The following is a 22,333-nucleotide window of genomic DNA, read 5'->3' as shown; positions in this document are numbered from 1 at the left end:
CTCTGCAAAAAGGAGATGGGAGATTTGGGCTACAGGGAAGAGAGATGTTTTCCTTCCTCTTCACCCACCTATGAATGTGGTTACCTGTGAGCCAGCCTGCCTCTTCCAAAGCCCCATGAGCTAGTGCTCTGGGGTAGATACTCCGTTCCAAAACCAGGAGAGGGACCCCAAGGTGTAACACTAGGGTGTGATAAAAACCACAGCAGGAGCTTCTTTCATTCTAATGTAGAACAAATGCTTTTATTGCACTTTTAGAAAAGTCTGCATAGTCCCAACGGGCACGATCCACCCCCCCCCTCCACCCTCCACTCGCACAGGACGTTTGGTTTCAGGCAACTCGAATGCAAGGACAGGCTGCCCCTGGAAAGGAAATTTCCAACACCTTGGGGTTGTTTTATTTTTGGGAGGGGGGGGATTGTGTAGTCTTCTTTTTTTCAGTTGTTTTAACAACAGCAAGTCAATAGGAAGCCAACCACCAACCACCACTGGAGGGGCCGATTCCAGCCCTCCCAGCTGTCAGCAGGGTTAATCCGGTGGTGAGAGGTGAGAAGGAAGTTTGCTCCGAGGGGGAATATCCTTGGGGGGTGGTGTGATCTCCCTTAACCAGTAAGCTATGGCCTCAGCACAACCACCCAGCAGCCAATCTTTACCTTCTTGTGACTGAAAGGCAAACAGCCCTCTGCTTGACTCGACCGCAACACGCCGCTTGCACGCGTGACTGAGGGCGCAACGGGGAGCGTGGAGCGCGCGCCCTTCCTCACTGCCTCCTCACCGTGCGCCTTCCACCCCTGCTAGCCAGAGACTGGCAAGAGCCAAACGTGTGATGTCCAGTTAGCCAAAGTGCTCAGGGAGGCAGGAACGTGGCCGGTGTGGCAGCGGCAGCTCAGCGCCCTGGGGTCTGTGGTTAGGGAGCTGCCGAAAGGGAGCGGGGCCGGGTCCCTGGCGTTACCGCTGATCTCCAAAGCGCGATGCTGCTGTTTTTCATTGTCCTGTTATTGGCAAAGGCGGTGGGGCTCTGAACACCAACCATCCCCCTCTCTCTTCCCATCACCTCTTCCCAGGGTGGGGGGGTGGCAGCCCGTGGCGGCGAGGGGGGGGTCTTGGGGAGCCACAGGCTATTTGACAGTCACGGCAGAGGCCCCGTGGATGGATTCCATCACGGCTGCGAACCGGCTGCACAGGTCGTAGGGGGAGTTGGGCCGAATCTTTGGGGGCTCTTTCAGGACGATGACCTCAGTGGAGCAGTCGAGGAGCCGGGGCAGGAGCTCGCCCAGCTTTGCCTGCAGCTTGGCTGGTGGGGGGAAGAGGATGACACAGTCAGCGGCACCGTACCTCTAACAGACCAGGTTCGGGGGGGCTCTGGGGCTAAAAGGCTACGGAGCTTCTTCCAGCACTGGAAACCAGCCCCCTCCCACCTGCTGCAGCAAGCCTGAGAACAGGACACTTGGGAGCTGGCAGAAATTAGTCTTGCTTTATCGTTAGCACCAGCTGGCATTTTGGGAACACACCTCTGTAGGACTGAGCTCCCTTCCTTCAGCAGGGTCATCTCCTCCCCAATAATAACTAAAACCTCATCAGGGGCTCCCTGAACTTTCACACACAGGCAGGGACCAATGTTTCACTAACAAAAAACACCTGTGGGGAGTGACAGGAGCCCGGCTCCCAGCCGCAGGAGGAAATACAAACAAGCACAGGTATCCAGAACTCGGTTCAGCTCCAAAGAAACCAACCCCAGAGCTCTCTTCAGAAAGCAAAGATTCCCTAAACCTGACCCCCCATCCAATCTTCTGCGGCTCTGGCCCCTGAGAAAGCCAGCTCCTCCCTCCCAAAGAGGGGGGTACAGCTGCACAGTGCTGCCTGCCAGTGTTCCCCTCCTGTCTACAGGGAGCCCTGTGCTCAGCCACATGGAGAAAACCGAAGCCCATCTGGGCACCACTAAGTAGTTCCTCTGAAATTCAGCATTTCGCCTCCCAGGGAAGAGGCACACTGCTGCTGCTGCCCCAGCCCAAGCACCTGAGGCGACTCAACTCCTCCCTAACGTCATTCAACAGGCAGTTCAAGTACACCTCCCCTCTCAGAATCAGAAAAACATGCTGGGAAGCCAAGGGAGGGTTTCCAGCACTCCCCTAATTCCCTTCTGGCTCAGCCCTAGCCACTGCCTGGGCCAGGGGGAGCAGGAGAAGGAGAGGTGGGTGGCCTGTCCCTACCGTCCATGTCTTCTCGTCCCAAATAGGAGCACCAGCGGTTTCGCATCAGCTCGATGGCATCCAGGTCCTCTCTGGAGATCTCAAAGGTGTTCATGAGGTGCATGCAGGGGATGATCAGCTCGTTGAGGATGCCCACACCCTCGGCCACGCGAGCTTCGTCACAGCTTACGAACAGGGCAGCTGCCACCTCATTCAGCTTCTGGGGGGAGACAGGAGAACAGGGGGAAACAGGTTGTAAAAAGACCTTGGAGAAGCAGTGTGGCTCTCAGGAGAGAGTAAAAGCAACCGCTGCAGGGGAGGGAAGGTGGCAGTGGGTGGATGGAAAGGGCTGCAAGCACCAAGTTTACAACCCAAGAGCAGGCTCAGAGGTGTCCAAACCTTCCCAAAACACCACAGGTTGAAGGAGCCTGTTACCCAGGAAGGAACCAGCCCAATCCCCTGGGTCAGCCAGTGAGCAAACTGCAGCACGGGAGCCAACATCCCCTGGGCTGCTGCCCCCCCAGTCCCACCTATCTCCCCACGAAGGAGCGTAGGGCTGCGCGGTACCGACCAGGAGACACTCCCTTCTGTACAAGGCAATCAGTGACTCGTCCACTCCTCTGCTGGCTCCTTTCAGCAGCAGCTTGGCATTGCTCTGGTAGGCGTAGACCAGGTAGGTGAGTGACTCCTGGTACCTAGGAGAAGAGCATCAATGCTCTGACCCACAGGCACCGCACCAGCAGTTGCGGCAGCTCAGCATGTTGTCTTCCACTCAGCTCCAACAAAAGTCCTCTTTACTTCCTTGCCAAGCACAAAGGGACCTCTCCTAACGTGTCACCACCCTTCTCTGCACTGCACCACGTGTAAAACACAGTGTCTAAACCAGTAGGGAGTGAAACAAATTCCAAGGGAACTCCAAGGCGTGTGGGTACACCGAGCATCACTGCCCAGGGTAGAGAGTTTACTGTCAAGGCAGGAGCCTGAAGAGCAGAAGAGGTGATGGCTGTCACTCCCACCTACCCATCTCTGGACAAGAGGCTGTAATGGTCTACAGGAAAGATTTGGGGAACCCAAGCCCATCCTTTGGTGGGTGATTTAACCTGTTAAACCAAGGCTGACTCCTTGATTTAATGGGTTAAATCGTGCGGGTCAGGATGGAGGCATTCTCTCCAAGCAGCCTGTACTTCTGGGGTCTAAAGCTTATCTTGTCCAAACACAGCAGGAAAAGGAACTTACTTTCTATTCTGGTAGAGCTCCAGCCCTGTCAGCAGGTAAACCGACACCTTGCGGAAAAGGCTGTAGTCTTCGTGCCATCTCTGAGGAGGAGCAGCAAGACAGCCGAGCGTCAGTCAGTGTCACCCACAACGCGCCCACCCATCACACCCCGGAGGGTTTGAAACATCTCGTGCAAGGGACACCCTGAACTGCAGGGCTCTTCACCATAAGAAGGACATTGAGGTCCTTGAATGAGTCCAGAGAAGGGCAACCAGGCTGGGGAAGGGGCTGGAGGGCAAATCCTATGAGGAGCGGCTGAGGGAGCTGGGGGTGTTGAGCTTGGAGAAGAGGAGGCTGAGGGGAGCCCTTCTCCCCACCTCCCCTGCCCTGCCAGGAGGGTGCAGAGAGGTGGGCGCTGGTCTCTTCAGCCAGGGGCCAGGAGCTGGGACAAGGGGCAACGGGCTCAAGCTGCGCCAGGGCAGGGTCAGAGCAGCTGTGAGGAGAGAATTCTTCCCTGGCAGAGTTGTCAGGGCCTGACCCAGGCTGCCCAGGGAGGGGGCTGAGTCCCCACCCCTGGATGTGTTTAACAGACGGGCAGACAAGGTGCTCAGGGATATGGTTTAGCTTAGGATGGGAATGGTTGGACTTGATGATCTTAAAGGTCTTTTCCAACCTGGTGATTCTGTGATTCTGATTCTGTGAGATATTCCTCTGAGCTGGGGAGATTCCTAGCATGTTCTTTCTTCCTTTCAGCACCCTTCTGCAGACACACACTGCCAGTGTGAGGGACCCAAGGTGACACACTGCTCCCTTACCTTGTACTCCTCCATATCAACGTCATCAGGACCGATTTCTCTCAGCTTTGCTCGTGCTACCTTCATGATGCTGATCGACCTGCTCCACGTAAGCAGAGAGCGATGGAGAGTATCAGGAGGGCAGCCCTGCCTGCTGCCAGGCAAGGAAAAGCCTCATCTTGGAGCCCAGGGCACAAACCTTTCATCATAGCTGAGGTTTTTGTCAGCAAACTGTTCCAGAAGGGTCCGTTCCACCACCTGCTGCGGAGCGTTGTTGCGCAGGAAGTAAATGAGCACGTGCTGCAGCCGGGCGTCGTTCTGAGGAGTCGGTTTCTCTTTGGCAAGCAGGTAGAGCCTGGAGTACTCCTCATGGAAGGCCTGCCAACGAAACACACGTCCCTGACACAGCTGCCCTCCTTCCTGGGGGAGCTCTGCAGTGGTTGATGGGAAGCCTAAAGCCCTGCTGTCCCAATGGGATCCCTGCGGGTGCATGGGGCAGCATCTGGGGGTGAGTGGAGGCCCATGGCCACCCAAAACATCTGACAAGAGGCATCCATGCACATACTGAAAGCCCAAATGGTCTGAATGCTGTGGAAAGCGTGCACGTTCAGGCCCCCCCAAAAAATACCCCTGCCACGTTCCATGTGTGCTGGTTGGTTCTTCCAGCGGCCGTGCTCAGGACCTTGGCAGTGGATTTGGAAAGGCAGGCAAAGGAAACCCTCTTTTGCTAACCCAGGCCCAGAGAGCGACTGATACCAAAAGAACCAGCAGAACAGATCAGGGAAAGTCAAAGGAAAAAGTTGCTGCTTCTCCTGGGAGCTCAGAGCTGGAGGAGACATCGCCACCGTCAGAGAGCAGAAACAGACACACAGGGCAGAATGGCTGATGACTCAAAGGAAAGCAGCCCAGGCTGCGTGCTCCCTGAAAACAGCTCTCCAGACTATCAGATTCAGCAAGCAAACAAGTATACCTTCACAAGCCCTGCTTCAGACCCATCCCGATCAAAGGTCTGGCGGGCTTTTGCAATAGCCAGGATGACACCTTGCATGGCTGGGCTCAGCATCACCTACCACGAGAGCAGGAAAGACAAACACAGACAAGGACAAGGGTAACGGACAGGGAGAGAAGAGAAGCCATGGTGAAGGAAGGAACAGTAACACTGCTGAAAGGTAAGGTGTAAAGGAAAGCGTGTGAGCACAGCACAGGTGGGCTAAGCCCACGACTTACTCCTCTACCACTTACTCCACCTTTTGCCTGCACCGTGTGGGCTGGTGGGGGGGTTGAACTATATTTTTTGTCTAAAGGCCACTGACTTCAAGCTTTGGACCTGCCAGTTTGGCAAGAGAGGGGTACAGGGCTCTATCCACATCCCCTCCACACCCTCTTTGATCTTCCTGATAGGAACACAGCGTTGTGCCCGTGGTGGAGCAGCTCCTCACACCAGCTCCACGGCAGCTCAGAGCAAATATACTCAAGGAGTAACAAATGGTCTTGGGATTTGTGGGGAAACCCAATGGCACTTGTGAGGAAGGCTCAGCTTCCAAAATGCTGCTCGAGTGTGTGGTTACATGGTTGGGCTCAAAACCAGCAGCAGCAAGTGTGTCCTCAGTCCTCAGCCACGCTGACAGTGGTTAACGGCTGCGAGAGGAGAGACCAAACCGGTGCTGGAGGCTTGTTGACCAATTACCCCCCGAGGGATGGCTTTGGGTCTGGTTATGGTGCCACAAAGAAGGTTTAAAAGGAAAGAGCGTGCAGCTCTGACCATCAATAGCTTTCCCAGAGCTGCCCCTCTGATGGTGTTTAGAAACCAAATCACGTTTTGGAACAGTTTGGTCCGGACACCTCCACTCCCACTGTGAGAAACACACCCACACACTGCACAGGGCATCACCTCCACGCTGGATTCCTGCCACACCCCACCTGAGGAAAGCTCCCAGCCCACTAGCTACAAAGCTCAGGGTTAATGAGTGGTGGTAATTAGCCCCGGCCCTGGCATCTGTACCTCCTCGTTATATCCGTCCGCATCGGATCTAACGGGAATCTTCCCCACACTGGGGATTTCCACTTCAGAGACCTGTGAGCTACTCTGGGTGGCAGCCTCTGTTTCCTTAGCATCCTGTGGTTGTTCTGCCTGACCCGTAAGGGCTGCCTCTCCCGGCTGGGCCTTCCTTGGCTCTACCTCCTTGGGCTGCAGCCGAGAGGAAAGAGAAGAGAGAGAGTAAGAGAAAGCCAGAGCAGGCAGAGTCGAAGGTGGCACAGCTACAGAACTGCTGGGAAACAGAGCAGTTGGAGAAGAGCACAAAGACTCCAGAGGGGCACTTCCTGGGCCAGGGTTGGGCTTGTACCTCGTAGAGCGCTGCCTCGACGCCGTTCTTCTCGTAGGCGTCGGCGGTGTTGGCGATGGCCTTGGCGGTCTGCTCCTTGGCGATCATGGCGTGTTCAGAGGACAGCGAGCGCACGCTCTGCTCACAGACTGAAGACTGATCTGTCAGGACAAAAAGGCACAGCATCAGCGAGCCAGAGCTGAGAGAAGATGACAGCTCCCCTCCTGTTCCATCTGTGGAAGCTGCACGAGAAAACCCCAACTGCCTGGAAGCACGAGCTCGGAGCTGGCGTTACCTGGTCCCGATTCGGATGAGAGGTCCTGTGATTCGGAGGCAGGCGACGGCTCCATCTGAGGAATCTTGCAAGACTGCTCCTCTTCCCACTCCTCTGCCTCCTGTTCCAACCGCCAGTTGTCCTCCTGGACATAGTGCTGCAGCTCTGGGGGCAAGGCATCGACTTCCTTCTGGAATGGTCCAAGCCTCGAGCTGTCATCCTCACCTGGAAAAAAGCAGGGTGGGCACAGAATGGACCACATGCAGTGTCAAGGCACCACTGTTACCAGACTAAAGGAATACGTGGAGTTACAGAAAGCCACAGCCCAACTGGTGAAGGAGGGGTAACTAGGAGGAGAAAAAGCCAGACTTTCTCCTCTGACATCTACTTCAATAGCTGGTGTCAGAGCAGCACCCGAAGCCCAACCAAGTACCAGGTTTCAATGAGGCTTCAAAAACTGACCAAAAGCAAGCAGCAGTTCTTGTGTGCCTATTGTAAAAGCAAAGTGCTTTTGAAAAACAGCCAAAACCCAGCGTTCAAAGTGGAGGGGGGAACTCAACAACCCCCCAGTAAAAATCTGGGGTTTGTTTCAGAAATGGAGCTGTCAGAGGAAGACAGACAAAGAACAACCTCCAGCTCCTCACCAGCCATATTTAGCAATGAACAGAATGACAGCTCTCCATTGTTTCTCTCTATTTATTACGCCAAAAATGAGCCACCCGTGAAATTATTAGGTTCTTCTACAGCTGTTTGCCGTGTATAGCACCACGTGCATGACAATTCCTCCAGATGACTGTTTATACAGTGGCACCACAAGCATACTCTAAGCCACCACCAGTGAGAACTTGTGGGCAAGTGAAGGCTGCATGAAGAGAGAGCCCCCTGTTTAGGTTCTGTCTCCAGAAACAACCCGACAGGTCAGACAGCGCGACCAAAGAAAGGAGGAGACATTTCACACACCCTTCTAAGAAGAAACACTGCTGTGTGAAGTATGCAAAGAGCCCAGGGGAGAAGCACACAGGCAAAGGGGAATGTGAATACTCCAACGCCTTACGCATCCCCCTGAGTGCTGTACCCACCCTCAGCAGTGCAGGTCTTCCTTCACTTTTCAGCCCTACCAGGGACTCAAACAAATTGAGTATGGAGCAAGTGACCCTTTGACCCTGGGCAAAGCTGCTTTGTTGTGGTGGGCTCAAAAGGCAAAGAGAAGCGGAGGAGTGTTACTGAGCTCAGAGAGACAAGGGAAGACACACACGGCTGATGAAGCAGCAGTTATGGCTCTGGTACCTGCAACACGGCGGGACAGCTTATCACTTATGTACATCAGGCAGTAGGCACTGGCATTCTTCAGGCCTCCAAAGGAATCTCTCTCCAGCTCTTCCCATGAGGATTCTGTCACTGAGATGTCGTTGTATTTGAGCCAGCTTTTCCGAGGCTGGTCGTAGATGTAGGCCCAGTAGTGACCCGCGTTGGCTTGCCCTTCGTGTACCAAGACTGCGTGCAAACGATAGGGAACCTGCAAGTTCATGTGGGACACAAGTTTTCCAGGTGTGCTCTGAGCAAACCAGCTGCTCTGACCCCCATAAGAAACCCCACACACGGCCGTAGCCTGGTACGAGGTCAACTCCCTACTGAAAGGGAACCGACTTGAAGGGAAAAGAGCCACAAGGTTTTCACACAGAATCCCCTCTCTGCTGCTTCAGAACACTGGGAATTTTTAAAAATCCAACCAAAGTGGGACAACTTCAACTGACAGCTACCAACAAAACCCAACGTGAGCAAGCAGGGTTGGAGATTTACCTCCCGGAGCCGTGATTCCTACCTGTTGGAGGAGGGGGTCGCAGTACATTTGTTCAATGGACAGGTTGATCCTGGTGATTGACTCCTTCAGATCTGCCAAGAACACCGTGAAGGAGAGGAAACATGTCAGAAGTGATGACTGCTGCTCAGGCAGCTCCAGCCCCTTCGACTTCCAACAGTCTGAACCCACCGCAGCCACCACTGAACAGACCGAGCGCTACAGCCAAAGCCTGTATGGGGTCAGGAGTAGGTGGGGACACACCCAGTTGAAGCACCAGAGGGGAAATTGGGCTGGCATTTGACAGAAACCCCACAGCAAAAATCCATCTGGGGCCCAACCTTGCACATCTTGCTCAATCTCACTTCTCCATCGCTGCAGACAGGCCCGAACGAGGGTCAGCTCTTCCGCGGAAACCACGTGAGGAGCTGGACGTTCAGCTGCTTCTGAGGGCTGGAGTGGTGTGCTCAGCTTGGGCTGGGCTGAGGGATTTGCCAAGAAGAAAGCTGCATCTTCAGTCCTAGCATCTTTCCTTTCCAGCAGGCTGTGAAGCAAAACCCAAGAGCAGCACGGGGAGGTTTTTCAGCCTCTCTCTCCCTTTGTTTCTCTTGTTGAAAAACAAGAGGTTACAGCCTAGAGAAGACTAAGGGGGGACCTTAATCATGTTTATAAGTATCTTAAGGATGGGATGCAGGGGGAATGGGCAGCCCCTTCTCAGTGTCTGTGGAGACAGGACAAGGGGCAACGGCTGCAAGTTGGAGCACAGGAAGTTCCACACCAACACGGGGAAGAACTTTTCCCCAGTGAGGGTGAGGGAGCCCTGGGACAGGCTGCCCAGGGGGTGTGGAGTCTCCTTCTCTGGAGAGATTCCAGCCCCATCTGGACACCGACCTGTGTGACCTGTCCTAGGGACTCTGCCTTGGCAGGGGGGTTTGACCCAATGATCTCTCGAGGTCCCTTCCAGCCCCTGTGATTCTATGATATGAACTTAAAGCACTCAAAAAACTGCTCTGGAACCAGGGCAGGTTTGTCCTCCCCAGAGGGTACAAAGAAGCAGCTCCTGCATTCACCTGGCTTAATTCAGAGTGCTGGGTTTGCAATAATCTGGTACTCCCGGAATTTATTGGTGGATCAAGCACCAGAAAAAACCCCAACCCATCCCTTGTGGCCTTACCAAAAAGAGCACACCATTTAACTCTGAACCACTGCTTAGACAAGGCATAGAGTGACACTTTTGGGAAAGAGACCAGCCTGGATGCAGCATGAGGTTGATACAAACAGAGCCAAGCTACACAGAAAGCAGCCACTGATTCCTTGCACCAGCACCAGGGGAAAGAATCCCCTGTCAGAACCTCTAGAACCTGCAGCTCAGCGAGATACCACGTTCTCCTCTGTGATTATTTTTGTTCCTACTCACCCAGTCGGCTCTGGAAGCCCATCCAAAGTGCTGGGCTCAGCTTGGGACTGCAGGAGTGTGGTCTGAGAGCCCTGAGAGGAAGGACTGGCTGCAGCTGGCTTCGTGGCGATGAACTCGAGGACGTACTGCAGCATGTCAGGCAGTGGGAAGCGGGCTGGGCCGGAGCCGTATTTCATGTAGCTGCAGGAGAAAAGCACGATGCTGCACTAAGGAAGGAACACCAGTGTCCTGTTCTACCCCAGGGGATGATAGGAGAGACACAGGGAGGAAACTGTGCCAAACTCCAAGACTGAGGGGACCTCAAATATATATATTATATATATATAAGAAAATAATTAACCCAGATTCTTTTGAACGTGGGACTGGGCTTCCTCACTGGCACTTGCGACCACAGTGGGCAGCCACAACCATGCTGCTGACAGAATCTGTCCCTGCAGCAGCCTCAAGTCGTGTTCAGGAATCACCAATGCCAGGAGCTTGTTTCTAAAATGCCATGCTTCTCCAAACAAACACGGTTCCACCTCCCCTTCCCCAACAAGGCTGGCAAGCCCACTTCAGAGGAAGCATTCGTACCTGCCGGGCACACCACCGCTACCAGCTGACGACTTACCTTTCCAGCTTCTGCTGCAGCATCCCCATTTTCTCCTTCAGCCTCTTTGTCTCTTCTCTCTTCATCTGAACAAGCTCCTTACTGCAGTAGAGGTACCTAAGCACAGACAGACAGCGCTGCCACATGACATCTGTTGACTTCCAGCATCCACCATCTTCCCAGAGTATCTCCAAACCCTTTCTTGGTCGCCCATATGACCATCTGAATCTCTCTAGTGACAAGAAAGCGATGGGCTCGGCCTTACCATACAAGGGAGCAACTCACCTGTCCATGTAAATAGTCTGGGGAAACTCCAGCCTGGTGTGAATTTTCTCTGGCTGGCCTAGGGACTGGTTGAACTCAAATCTGGACAGTTCAAAGGTCAGCACGGGTGGGAGCTTCGTAAACCAGCGCTGTAACAAAAGCAGAAACGCCCCCAGAGGGATTGGGGCTGAAGAGCGCTGCTAAATGATGGGGTTCAGACCAACCCCAGATTATTTCAGACTGATCCCACATCTAGGAAAAACTTTAAGTTCTCCTTAATCCTGCTGCCACTTCAGGCTTCAGTATGTTCCCAGCAGAAAAGCACCCTCTTCTCTACGTGCCCTGTCGCACAGTCCTCTAGCTGTGACATCCTAGGAAGTGACATTAGGATGGGCCACTTCTCCCAGTCAGATTTCTCAGACATAAAGTTGGAATCTTTTCCTTCCATCCATACAGGCAGAGAAGGATTAAAACATCTCCACGACCTGTTGGACTTCCCTTACTGTCTGGAAAACATTTTGGAGGAGCTAGCAGGTCAGGATGGAAAAGAAGCTGCCCCATTTGCTCCCTGCACCCCCTTTTTCCACCTGTACCTTCTGTGACACACCTGAATTGCTTCAGCCAGAAACAAATGCTAGAGTCCAGCATCGGACAGGGCTTGCCCGCCCGAGACTTCACTTCTTTGCTAGTTTCAAGCCACTGCAACCTGTTTTGCAGATGGTCTCACAGAAGGGAACCACCGTCCCTCAATGCCCAACACCCTTCCAAATGCCTCAATGCTCTTTCCCAGCCTGTCCCTAAGCTAACTTCTCAGCTGCACTTGGGCACGTGGGATGCTGAGCGCAACAGCACGCCTTCCCTTCCCACTCTGACACAACTGGACTTGAGTGTCTCACCATACAACCCTCATGCACGATTCCAGGTGGAAAATATTTTCCATTCAGGCCTTAGGGAATGTTTAAAATCCTCAGGGCACAGAGAGCCACCACCACCTGTGTTTCCTTTTTTCTACAGCAGGCAAGGTAAAGCTCAACAACAAAAGGGTCCAACTCACCTCCTGCCCATACTTGACTGACTGAGATGCTGTGGCCTCATCCATCTCTCCCTCCACCATGGCTCCTTCCAAGCACTCGTTCAAGTTGCGATAACCGTTTACCTGGAGGGGATACTGACCAAAGGTTTCGATCTTGGAAAAAGGATTGCCTGGATGATGGAAACGATACGAAACCCGTGAACTAAACTCAGGAGAATTAAAAAAGAAAACCCATCTGGTTAACTCAAAGGCTTTGCTGTGGGCACCAGTCAGAGGCGCTGCTTGCATGAACCCAGGTGCATGTGGCTGTGAATGTGTCTGCCAGGGTGAGCCTCCTCATAAACCAGTGCTTTCTACATCAGAAAGTAGCTCACTGTTTCAGGAGACCTACTTTGAGAGCTACAGGTGTTTTTAATCTGGATGACTATTTGCATGTTTAAAGAACTCAGCACTTTCACCAGGAACGAGCCATAGAAGCCCTTCTTGTTGGACCTGATGGTCTCTTGAGGTCCCTTCCAACCCCTACAATTCTGTGCTTCTGTGCCTCCTGTAGCATCTCAGTGCTTGAAGGAGCTGAAAAGCGAATCTACTGAACCCTTAACTCACCCTCATGGACGCCCTCGGTCAAGAAGGTCCCGTAGAAAAGCTGTACCATGGGGTTTTCAGATTTGTCCCTGGGGCTCCTGTTTCAGAAAGGAAAAGCATGCATTTGTTTGCAGCCCCAGCCTGCAAAAAAGCCCTAGGTTGTAACCTAGCCCTCAGCTTGGGAGTCTTCCTGCAGTCACAAGTGAAGCTGCCTGTCCAAGCACAGAGCCAGCTTCTCCTCTGTTTCCAGCGTAAGCCCACTGTAATGGTTACACCAGCAAGGGGGGAAAAAAACCCCAAACAACCCCACATCAAACCCACCAACTTTTAAAAGCTAAGGTGCTGCCTTTGCAAGTGCAGTTTGGGAAATCCTGGTTCTTTCACCTACACCACTGAGTTCCCCCAGAAGGCTTGTTTACTCCACAGGCCACACCGGTGCCGACTCAAGTCCTATGTTTATGTACAGGAAACGTAGAGAAAATGACACTTTGCACTTCAAGCTTAAGGAGCATCATCCCTGGGGCACAAGGAACACTCTCTTTTACTCCAAACCTTTGTGAGAAGCAGCCCCCAACCCCCTGTTCTTAAGGCATCATGTTTAAAAATCTGTTTTCTCCTCAGTGTTGGGTTGAACTCCCGAGATCGCAGAAGGCTCACCGGACGTTGACAGCAAGCTGGAACGCGTCCTCCAGCCAGTCCAGCAGCTTGTGTGTGAACTCACTCACATCTTGCTAGAAGAGAGGCAGAAGTCAAGAGTCAAACACCTCACCGACCCACAGTGTGTTTGCTTCAGTGGCCGGCTGGTTTCCCAGACTGGAAATAACCCAGATCACCAGATAACCCAGCCGGTGCTGCTGGCCCAAGCCAGCAGCAAAGTGTGAAACACAAGTGCTGAGCTGCTCTAGACCGCTAACGAGCGCTCTGCAAACTAGATCAGAGGAAATTACTCTGATCGCTACCCAAGGACCCAGATGGCACCGGGTAGAGCGCTGCGGCGCTGGCTGCTTAATTAGCAGGCGCGTACATTTTGCCTAAACGACATGGGGACAGCTGCTTGGCAGTTGACAAACGTGGGAAGAGGCCTCTGGAAGGAAAAGCGGGGATGGAGCGAGTGGGATTGCTGCTCGGAAGAAAGCGAAAGGCTTCTGAGAGCAGTTTTACCTGCTGTTCCTCAGCTGATCGGAACGCATCCCTCAGGAGTTCCAGCGCTGCAGAAGGGTCTACAAACCTACGGCGCGTCCCCAGCATCAAGGCAAACAGACACTGAAGCTCCTGCATGAAGGCAATGTTTCTTTTTCCCTGCATGGCAAAGAGAAAAAACCAAGCCCTTCTTGCAGCTCTGAAGAGCGGGATGTGCCGATGTGCCACGGATTCCCCGCCTTGTGAGGTGTGCCAGCAACCAAGGGGTGACATTAAACAGGACAACAGCAGAATGATGTGCAGCATTGCTTCTTGGAAGCAATCTGCTCTTCCCGTGGCTGCACATGGGAGGAAATGCCTAACCAAAACAAAACCCTGAGAAGGAAGAGTGCCAGAAGTAAGAGCTGTTAAACCAGAAGGCAAAAGCCAGTGGAGCGGGGACTTTATTCTGGCTACACCTCAGGTGTTTAATTTAGAGTGCTGAGAGCACACACAAGTAAGAGCAAGTCAGGCTGTGGCCACAAGCTACAGTGACACAGAGGGTGAAGAACAGCTCTGTGTCGGCCTTTTTCTCTGTGTATTTTCTGAGCACCTTCTGCTGAGGGCTTACAGGAGGGCCAGGGGCTAGCAGGACCTCCAGGCCAGCTGGAAGATCAGTTCTTCTGCAGTCCCTGCCAACAAATGAACCATCTGGGGCCACCAGGGGAGCTTTATAGGACAAACTTCTCCCCCTGCCAGTTAGAGGCAGCAGAGGAGAGCTTTATGAGAAGGATCTGATTTCTCTCCTACGGTGCTTCCGCCTACGAAAAGTATTCCCAAATTTGCCACGGGCATAGCAGGACAGTTTGGAGGCTGTTACCAAAGGCACTGGAGTCTCAGGTGGCCCCCAAAACAACACCTGCCTGGAGAAGGAGCAGAACAGTATGCTGCACCAGAAGGAAACCTCACTGTGCTGCTTGATGGAAACTTACAGTGCGACTACGGCAACTTTCAAGCACGTTCTGCGGGAGGGAGTACCCAAGGACCAGCCTCCGAAACTCCGGCAACTGGAAGAGAGACTGAAAGGAAAGGAGAGGCAAAGGCCAGTCAGCATCTGCCAGGGGCTGACTCGCTGCAAACAGCACTTCTGGAAAGTGTTTTTTACCACACACAGGCAAGCTCAGGGAAAGCACGTGGGGAACAAGCCACAGTGAGGAAGGAGCCTGTTTGAAGCTTTCTTGCTTCCTCTCAAAAGCAGAGCTGTGTCATTAATGCCTTTCTGCTGACACAAAACAGTTGGGAGAGACAAGCCTGCTCAGTTCCACTCACCACTGCCTCTCCTCATTTAGGTTATCCCCACTAATACATGCTGCTGAGCTGTTTGTTTGTTCCAGCCCCTACACCGGTGTATCCCACTAACCAGTACGTAAACCAGCACCCTGGGAGGAAAAGCCAACTGTCAGCTCGCTTTGCCAGTCGAGCTGCTGTCACTCAGTGAGCATTCAGACACCGGTGCACCAAAAAAAGCCCAGAGGCATACACACAGATCACACGTTGCCTGGGTCTATTTTTACACAGAGCTCGTTTAGCTGCTCTTTAGCTCTTCCTATGCAGGCACCTCCCAGATAAAAGCAGAAGCCTTGTTTGAGTATGGCCACGTTTGCTCATCTGCAGGAGGTGACTGCTGAGCTGCTGCCCATTTAATTCCACCTGAGAAACAGTTTGATTTCAAGACCACAGTGACTCTGGAAGGACTTTGCCATCAGGTTACCTGGATGACAGCGCTGAACCAACACGTGTTTCCAATGTTTTTCATTCCAACAGGCCAGTCACCCACTCTTCTCCAGTCGTTCTGCTTGGGGTTCTCTCCCCAGACTTCACAGCGTTTCCTTTTGGGGCGATTCTTGTTTTCAGCAGAATGCCCTTCCAGTGGTCTGTCACAAAAGATGCACACTGTGCTGGAAAACCCAGTATAGAGAGATATGGGAACTATACTCCCTTTTCCAGTCACTCAAAGCAGGGTGCTAGGGGTGTCTTGCCCTGCACGACAAAAGCAAGTGTAGAGTCTTGCACCTGGGAAGGAATAACCGCTTGTATCAGTACAGGCTGGGGGTGACCTGCTGGAGAAGAGCTCTGTGGAAAAGGACCTGGGGGTCCTGGTTGATGACAGGTTGGCCATGAGCCAGCCAATGGGATCCTGGGGGGCATCAGGAGCAGTGTGGCCAGCAGGTCAAAGGAGGTGATCCTCCCCCTCTACTCTGCCCTGGTCAGGCCCCACCTTGAGTGTTGTGTCCGGTTCTGAGCTCCCTGTTATAAAAAAACAGGGATCTCCTGGAGAGAGTCCAGAGGAGGGCTACAAAGATGATTAAAGGCTTGGAGCATCTCCCCTATGAGGGACGGCTGAGTGAGTTGGGACTGTTCAGCCTAAAGAAAAGAAGACTAAGGGGGACCTTATTAATGTTTATAAATATCTTAAGTATGGGATGCAGGGGGAAATGGGCAGCCCCTTTTCAGTGCTCTGCGGATACAGGACAAGGGGCAATGGCTGCAAGTTGGAGCATAGGAAATTCCACACCAACATGTGGAAGAACTTTTCCCCAGTGAGGGTGAGGGAGCCCTGGGACAGGCTGCCCAGGGGGTGTGGAGTCTCCTTCTCTGGAGAGATTCCAGCCCTGTCTGGACCTGTGTGACCTGTCCTAGGGACCCTGCTTTGGCAGGGGGTTGGACCCAATGATCTCTGGAGGTCCCTTCCAACCCCTATGATTCTATGACAGACAACAGACATTGTCTCTGTCTCCAGAGGAGCTGCAGCTCTCACACAAGGGGCGTGGAAAAATTGGCACCCCGAATGCAACGATGACCTGAGCACCTTCTAGAAGCCGTCGGTGTAACGCCTGGCAGGTGACCCACCCTCGGTGTGCAGCCACCAGCCACCCACCGCACCCAGGAAAACCAAAACCCATTGGCAGCCCTGCTGACCTCTCTGCAGCATCTCTTTCCACAGCCTGAGCTTGGGGTGATTCCAGGGGTCTGAAGGTGTCGGCTGCCTGGAGGTCGTCTCTGGCGTTGGGGGCGAGCGCAGCAGTAGCGTCTGGAAGCGGAGGCAGCGCTCTGATCAGTTTTCCACCAGGAATGGGCAAACTTTTTCTTTGAATGGAACTTCTAGAAAACGTTACACTTCACAAATGGGATTTTGGGGGATTTTTTTTTCCCTTACCCCCCCCCCCATCCCCATCCCCATGAGCCTAATTTTCTAGCTGACATTTTAAATGCAAATCCCTGTAGTCTGGGTTGCGCCAGGGAACCTGAAAAGCCACTGAGGGGATGCTGGTTTGGCTTCTGGAAGCTTCTGGGTGAGCCAAGACTGACAGCATAGAGTCACTTCAGCTATGTGACTACGACACGTTGCCTACAAATGCTACTAAAACACCTTTCAGCTGCAGCTCCCCTTCACCAGGAAGGTTTCATCCCCTGCACTATCCCCATGGTGAGCACTGGCGACGCAAGATCCGTACCAGGCCAGGAGCTGGAAGCACCTCTGCCAGCAGAGGTGGGGAGGACCAGTAATTCCCTGTTTTGGCTCAGGCTGAACCCCAAAAGGTGAGCAGAGACTACTGACTTACTGTGTGGAAGCCGCTTGCCCACAGCACTCCCTTCCCAAGTGGATGGCTCTGCAGCAGCCGCGTCCTGAGCCGGCTCCTGAGCATGCTCCTCTGTCAGGAAGGTGACTGCTTCCATTAGGTCTCCATTAGCAGCCTAACAGAATGAAAAAACAATCAAAACCCCCCAAGAAACCCACGGTGCCAGGGTTGCTTTATCTACATTTGCACTCCCATTTAATGGATCTGCGGTAGAGCCGGGCGCAGCGCCACCAGCTTTGCTGTCCCCAGCCATGGGAGACAGTATCAAGCAGCAATACAAGAAGTAAAATATCAAAGGCTAGGATTTCTCAGTTGGAAAGCTCTCTGCCTTTGTTACCGGGATGATCTGGACTCCATTAACTAATTTCATTTTCCTCACAAGAGATTTGAGTGGTCACAGGAGGCCCAAAGGGTGACAAGGGTGCTCAGCCACCTGAGGGAGACTCACAGGGATCAAACTTCCTGGGGATTTTGATCTGTCACTTGCTGAGCTAGGGCTTTCTTCAGACTATTGCCACAGCCTACACTCCTTTAAATTTATTCTGACTTTTTCTGGACATTACTCCTCGATGAAACATTTAAGAATTTCCTCAAACATGCCCCTCTCTGCTGTTTTAGCACAGCCTGCATCCTGTGGCATCACAAGAGGATGCGCTGCAGCTGATGGTAACGCTATGACTGTAAATATTGGGAAACGTGCTACAAGGAGGAATCCTTCCTGGTAAACACTGCCTCCCCGTGCACCTGAGATTCCCACAGCCCCTCACCTCAAAGCAAAGGACAAGACAACCATCAGCCACGAAGCCAGTGACATCATCAGCAGTTAAACCACCGTAGCAGCTTCCTTAGAGGAAAAAAAACCCCTGCTCTGACAGGCTAAGCTGGTTGTTTACCATAACACACACAGATAACGGCCCATAGGAGTGAAACTTCCAGGCAATGCTTAGGTTTTGTGCTGCTGAGGCACAGATTTTTAAGGTCTTCCCCTGGCAAACCAGAGCATGGGGTCTTCCTTTTGGACGTGGATGAGTACCTACAAATCCCAGAACCCCACACTCCCCACCAACAACCCAGCCTTGTGCGCCTGTTCACCTCAGGGGTACACCAAAAACCAGTGCAAGCCAGGGGTGGAAAAGCAGCAGAGGATTCACCCTTTGCCTCCTACACGAAGCAAACGATTCCACACAGCACAGGCTGCAGTATAATGAGTATCTTAACGAGGACCAGCTCGTTACCAGCCCACAGCCACGCCGACAAACATCCAACCCAGACATTATGTATCGTGAGAGGTTGAACCTGCCCAATTTCTGGGCCAGATCTGGAGGTCTCCTTTCCACAGGACAGTGGTGACAGGCACAGACCTTTAGAGCCGCGTGAAGGAACGCCGAGTCTTGAATTCCTGTGATCTCCTTCAGCTGGTTTAAAAGCATCTGGCAGTCCTACATGTGAGAAACAAGTAAGGCTCACGTGAGAAGGTGACGCGGGCAGGTCGCGGTGTGCCGGGGGCTCACCGGGAGTGCTGCTTCTTTCTCTCCTCCTCACTGATGGAGGGACCCAAAAACCCCGGTGGCGCTTTAACACCAGCACCAGCTCAAACATCGCACTCAAGATTCCCACACCCCACCCCTCCCTTCCAGCTTCCCCAAAACAGGCAGACTAACGTTCAACCCTGACGTCAGCAGGCCCCAGAGGAAACACCAGCCCCTGCCGTGGGATGCGCCGCCGGCCGCCGCCGCACCTGTGGTCGGTGGGAAGGGGCACCCCCCCTTCCCGCAGACAGCGGCATGTGCAGCGGGACATATAAGGAGGCTGCATGTTCCCAGGGATCAGTGAGGGGCTATTTTAAGTCCAGCCACACATGCCATTTGCACACGTCATTTCTCACTGACAACAAGGTGACAGAACAAGGGCCCGAGAGGCCGCTGTCGCTTCTCCTTCCCTTGCCACTTAAAAAATTAAATCAGACGACAGAATTCCAGAAGTTTTCCTCAACAGGCTCCTCAAATCTTCACAGCCTTGGTCGGCTTAGCACAGGAGTGGGTGTTGTGCCTGCCAGGCCATGAATACCTTCAGTCAGCTGGCTATTGGGAGAGGCAGCTCTCTGCCAAGGAGCCCCTTCCCATAGCAAGCCAGGGGAGGGAGGGTCCCACCAGCCCACAGTTCAGCTGCCATCACCAAGGGCTCAGTCCAGGAGAGATCCCGACGCCGTGAGACACGGCTCGGCAGCGCTGGCGTTGCACTTACCCTGGGAAGGATGTTATGACAGGAAGGAAATACAGCAGGGATTGGGTCACGTGTAAAGGCTACCTGGGAGCCAGCCCAGCGAATCCCAGCTTAATTAAACACACGCACATGTTTAATTAATCCTAACCAGCAACGCTGCAGGCGAATACATTCGCTTCCCTGCTTGCTCTCACCAGAGGGAAAAACTGAAGGTGCTTTTGTACCACTGGAGCACAAGACCCACCCAGTGAGCAGGCAGTCGACTCCTACTTACTACTCCTACTTACTTACTACTCCACGCACAAATACCATAAAGAGAGCACGCATACTCCCAGATCCATGGTTGGAAACAAAGCAAAAGGAGAGAGAAATCCTAGATTACTTTTTTCAACAGGAATTCCCCTGGGCAGCCCTGCCCAAAGCACTGCTTTTACCCAGCTTTCAGAAGAAAAAGTGCACATGTGTGTGTGTGTGTATGCACACACCCCTCCCAACCCATCCCCACAGATTCTTTTTGAGCCCAGAGGCTCTTGGAAAGCCTCAGGCCCAGGCAGCATCACGATAAGGGGCCAAGGGCACGGGGCTCAGGGCAGGCACTATCAGTGAAGGCAAGCCACTGATATCACGCTGCTAATTTTGCTACCTTGGCGCGGGGCGCGCTTGCTGGCTTAACCCCACCTGGCGCTGCAGGGAGCCTTTTTCCAACAGAGAGGGGAAAAAAAAAACCCAACCCCAAAATAGCCCAAACCCTGGGGTAATAAACCACATTACAGCAACGGAATCCGAGGCAGGACAGGGCAGGACTTGCAGGGGTTTTTCTGCCTCCCCTAAAGCAGGACTTAACAAAGGCTGCTGCAACCATCAAAGCTAATTACCAATCTGCTGCCCTAAGCTGCTGCTTAATATTTTAACGATTTCCAGTGCAATTTCACTCAGCCTCCAAGAAGAAAGGTTTGCGTTCACAGCAGAGAGCTTGTCCTGCTACAACAAGTTCCGAGAGGCTCATGGCCCACTGGCAGCCCAGGGAAACCACTGGGAAACACCCCAATTTGTACAGCTTTTGGGGGGAGCGCGTGCGGCTTTGTTGCTGTACCTCGCCTGGGTGATTGCTTCCTGAGAGGTGACGCACCGCAGCGCTTTAAAAACGAGCTCCAGAGCTGGTAATTAACACCAGCGTGCCGCCGCTATTAATACACAGCCACGCTTGAACGAGCGAAGCCCTACCTGCCAGGGAAAACAACCACCCGAACTAAAACGCTATTAGCCTTAGATTACATGCAACGGGAGAGGAGGAGAAAAACCAGGAGAGGGAGAGGAAAAGGTGCTGGAGGCAGAAATGCCACCATCAGCCAGTGAGTGAGGAAACTGAAAGGCTGTGCTGTCCTCCTCGCCCTGAGGTGACTCACCGGGCTGAGGAGTAGTTTGTTGTGATGAGAAACCCACAAGTGAGGAAGCGCACGAGCGGGGTGCAGGAGTTCAAAGGGCTTCCTGAAACAACAGCGTGTGAGGAGGAGGAGGAGGAGAAAGAGGAAGGTGGTGTGGAAGCGAGCTGCAGAGCCAAGGCCTTCCTTGGCTGGGAAAATGGGTATGAAGAGGGCTGAAAGCCCAGAGGTGGTGGCAGCAGGAACAGCGCCGGGATTCCTGGCTCAGGCTTTTACCAACCGCTCTCCAACACGCAGGGCATCGCCTTGAGCCCCATCCCCGGTGTGTACAGCCGCACACACCCCATTCCTACATGCAAAATGAACAGGTTGAAGCACTCTTTTTGCTCACAGCTTTAGTGCTGGCCTCTTGGATGCATCTTTTTGCCAGCCAAGAGCGCAGAGGCACTTAGAGAGGAGTGCAGAGGCCTGTGTGAGCTTGGACCGAGCTGGGATGTGCTCTCCTGAGCCCAGACACCAGTCTCAGGAGCCGAGGGGACCAGCCAGATGCCCCTTCTTCTTGCCACCCCAGGTCCCCTCAGAGCCTGAAGAGCCAGAGCAAGGCTTACTATCAAACCGGGATGGGGAGGCGCGGGTGGCGGGCCCGGGAGAGGACAAAGGTAGCTCTCGGCAGAGGAGCCAGCCGCCGTGAGGAGCGGGCCCGGGGTAGCCGCTGCCTGCCCGCGGGGTCTCCAAGGCGAACAGCGCACCGAGGCCGCGGAACGCCCGCAGCAGCCGGCAAGGCGAGGGGCCGCCTGTCCACCCCCCCTCCCCGCCGCCCCTCCACCGCCGAGCAGCGGCCGGGCAGGGACGGAGCGGTGCCTGCCCGCTGGAAGCCCGCACCGGGGCCGGCCGGGCTGCTGGGGGGGCCTCCCGGGTGGGGGAAGCTCCCGGGGCGGAGAGTGGGGGGGGCGGCCCCTTCCCGCACAGGGCCGCAGGCCTCAGGTGCCGGGCCGGGCCGGGAGCGGCCAGGCCGGGCTGAGCGCAGCCCAGTCCCCCTGTACCCACAACCCCTCTCCCCGCACCACCCAGCCCGGCCCGTTCCCCGTCTCACCGCGTCTCCGCCGCCGCTGCCGCCGCCCGGGGCCTGCAGCTCGGCCGTCATGCCGGCCGCAGCGGGGAGCGGGGCCGCGCCGCCCACCGCGCATGCGCGGCTGCAACGGTTCCGGCCCCGCCGCCCATTAGCCGGGGTCCGGCTGTGTTCGGCAGAGCGGGGCCGGGGCCGTTGCCCCGCGGGGCCTTATGTACCCGTCTCTTCACGCGGCAGCGGGAGGGCGCGGGCGCGGCTCCCGCCCCAGTGGCACTGCTGGAGGCGCGGAAGGACGGACGCTGTGCGGCGGAGATGCTGGCGGGAACCACAGCATCCCCCGGGACACAGCATCCCCCAAGGCACAGCATCCCCCAGGGACACAGCATTCCCCCAAACCACAGCATCCCCCAGGGACACAGC

At 54.2% G+C, this 22,333-nt stretch overlaps 1 protein-coding gene across 1 annotated transcript; it reads right to left on the bottom strand.

Annotated features, from left to right (window-relative positions):
• Positions 1-216: 216 nt before the first annotated feature.
• USP28 (ubiquitin specific peptidase 28) lies at positions 217-21,988 on the bottom strand (the record flags this gene model as incomplete). Its single annotated transcript, XM_084274838.1, has 26 exons — positions 217-1,291; positions 2,208-2,406; positions 2,758-2,881; positions 3,423-3,502; positions 4,217-4,295; positions 4,395-4,573; positions 5,166-5,261; positions 6,198-6,383; positions 6,541-6,680; positions 6,815-7,018; positions 8,081-8,309; positions 8,616-8,686; positions 8,933-9,135; positions 10,009-10,188; positions 10,619-10,714; positions 10,883-11,010; positions 11,916-12,064; positions 12,501-12,577; positions 13,137-13,210; positions 13,641-13,778; positions 14,591-14,677; positions 15,370-15,532; positions 16,578-16,689; positions 17,222-17,354; positions 18,601-18,678; positions 21,938-21,988. 26 exons carry the CDS (start codon positions 21,986-21,988, stop codon positions 1,116-1,118), a joined length of 3,432 nt encoding a protein of 1,143 aa, XP_084130964.1. The 3' UTR covers positions 217-1,115.
• Positions 21,989-22,333: the final 345 nt, after the last annotated feature.

Source organism: Gallinula chloropus (assembly GCF_964237585.1).
Source record: "Gallinula chloropus genome assembly, chromosome: 24".
Taxonomy (NCBI): Eukaryota; Metazoa; Chordata; class Aves; order Gruiformes; family Rallidae; genus Gallinula; species Gallinula chloropus.
This window is presented reverse-complemented; position numbering and strand designations above follow the sequence as displayed.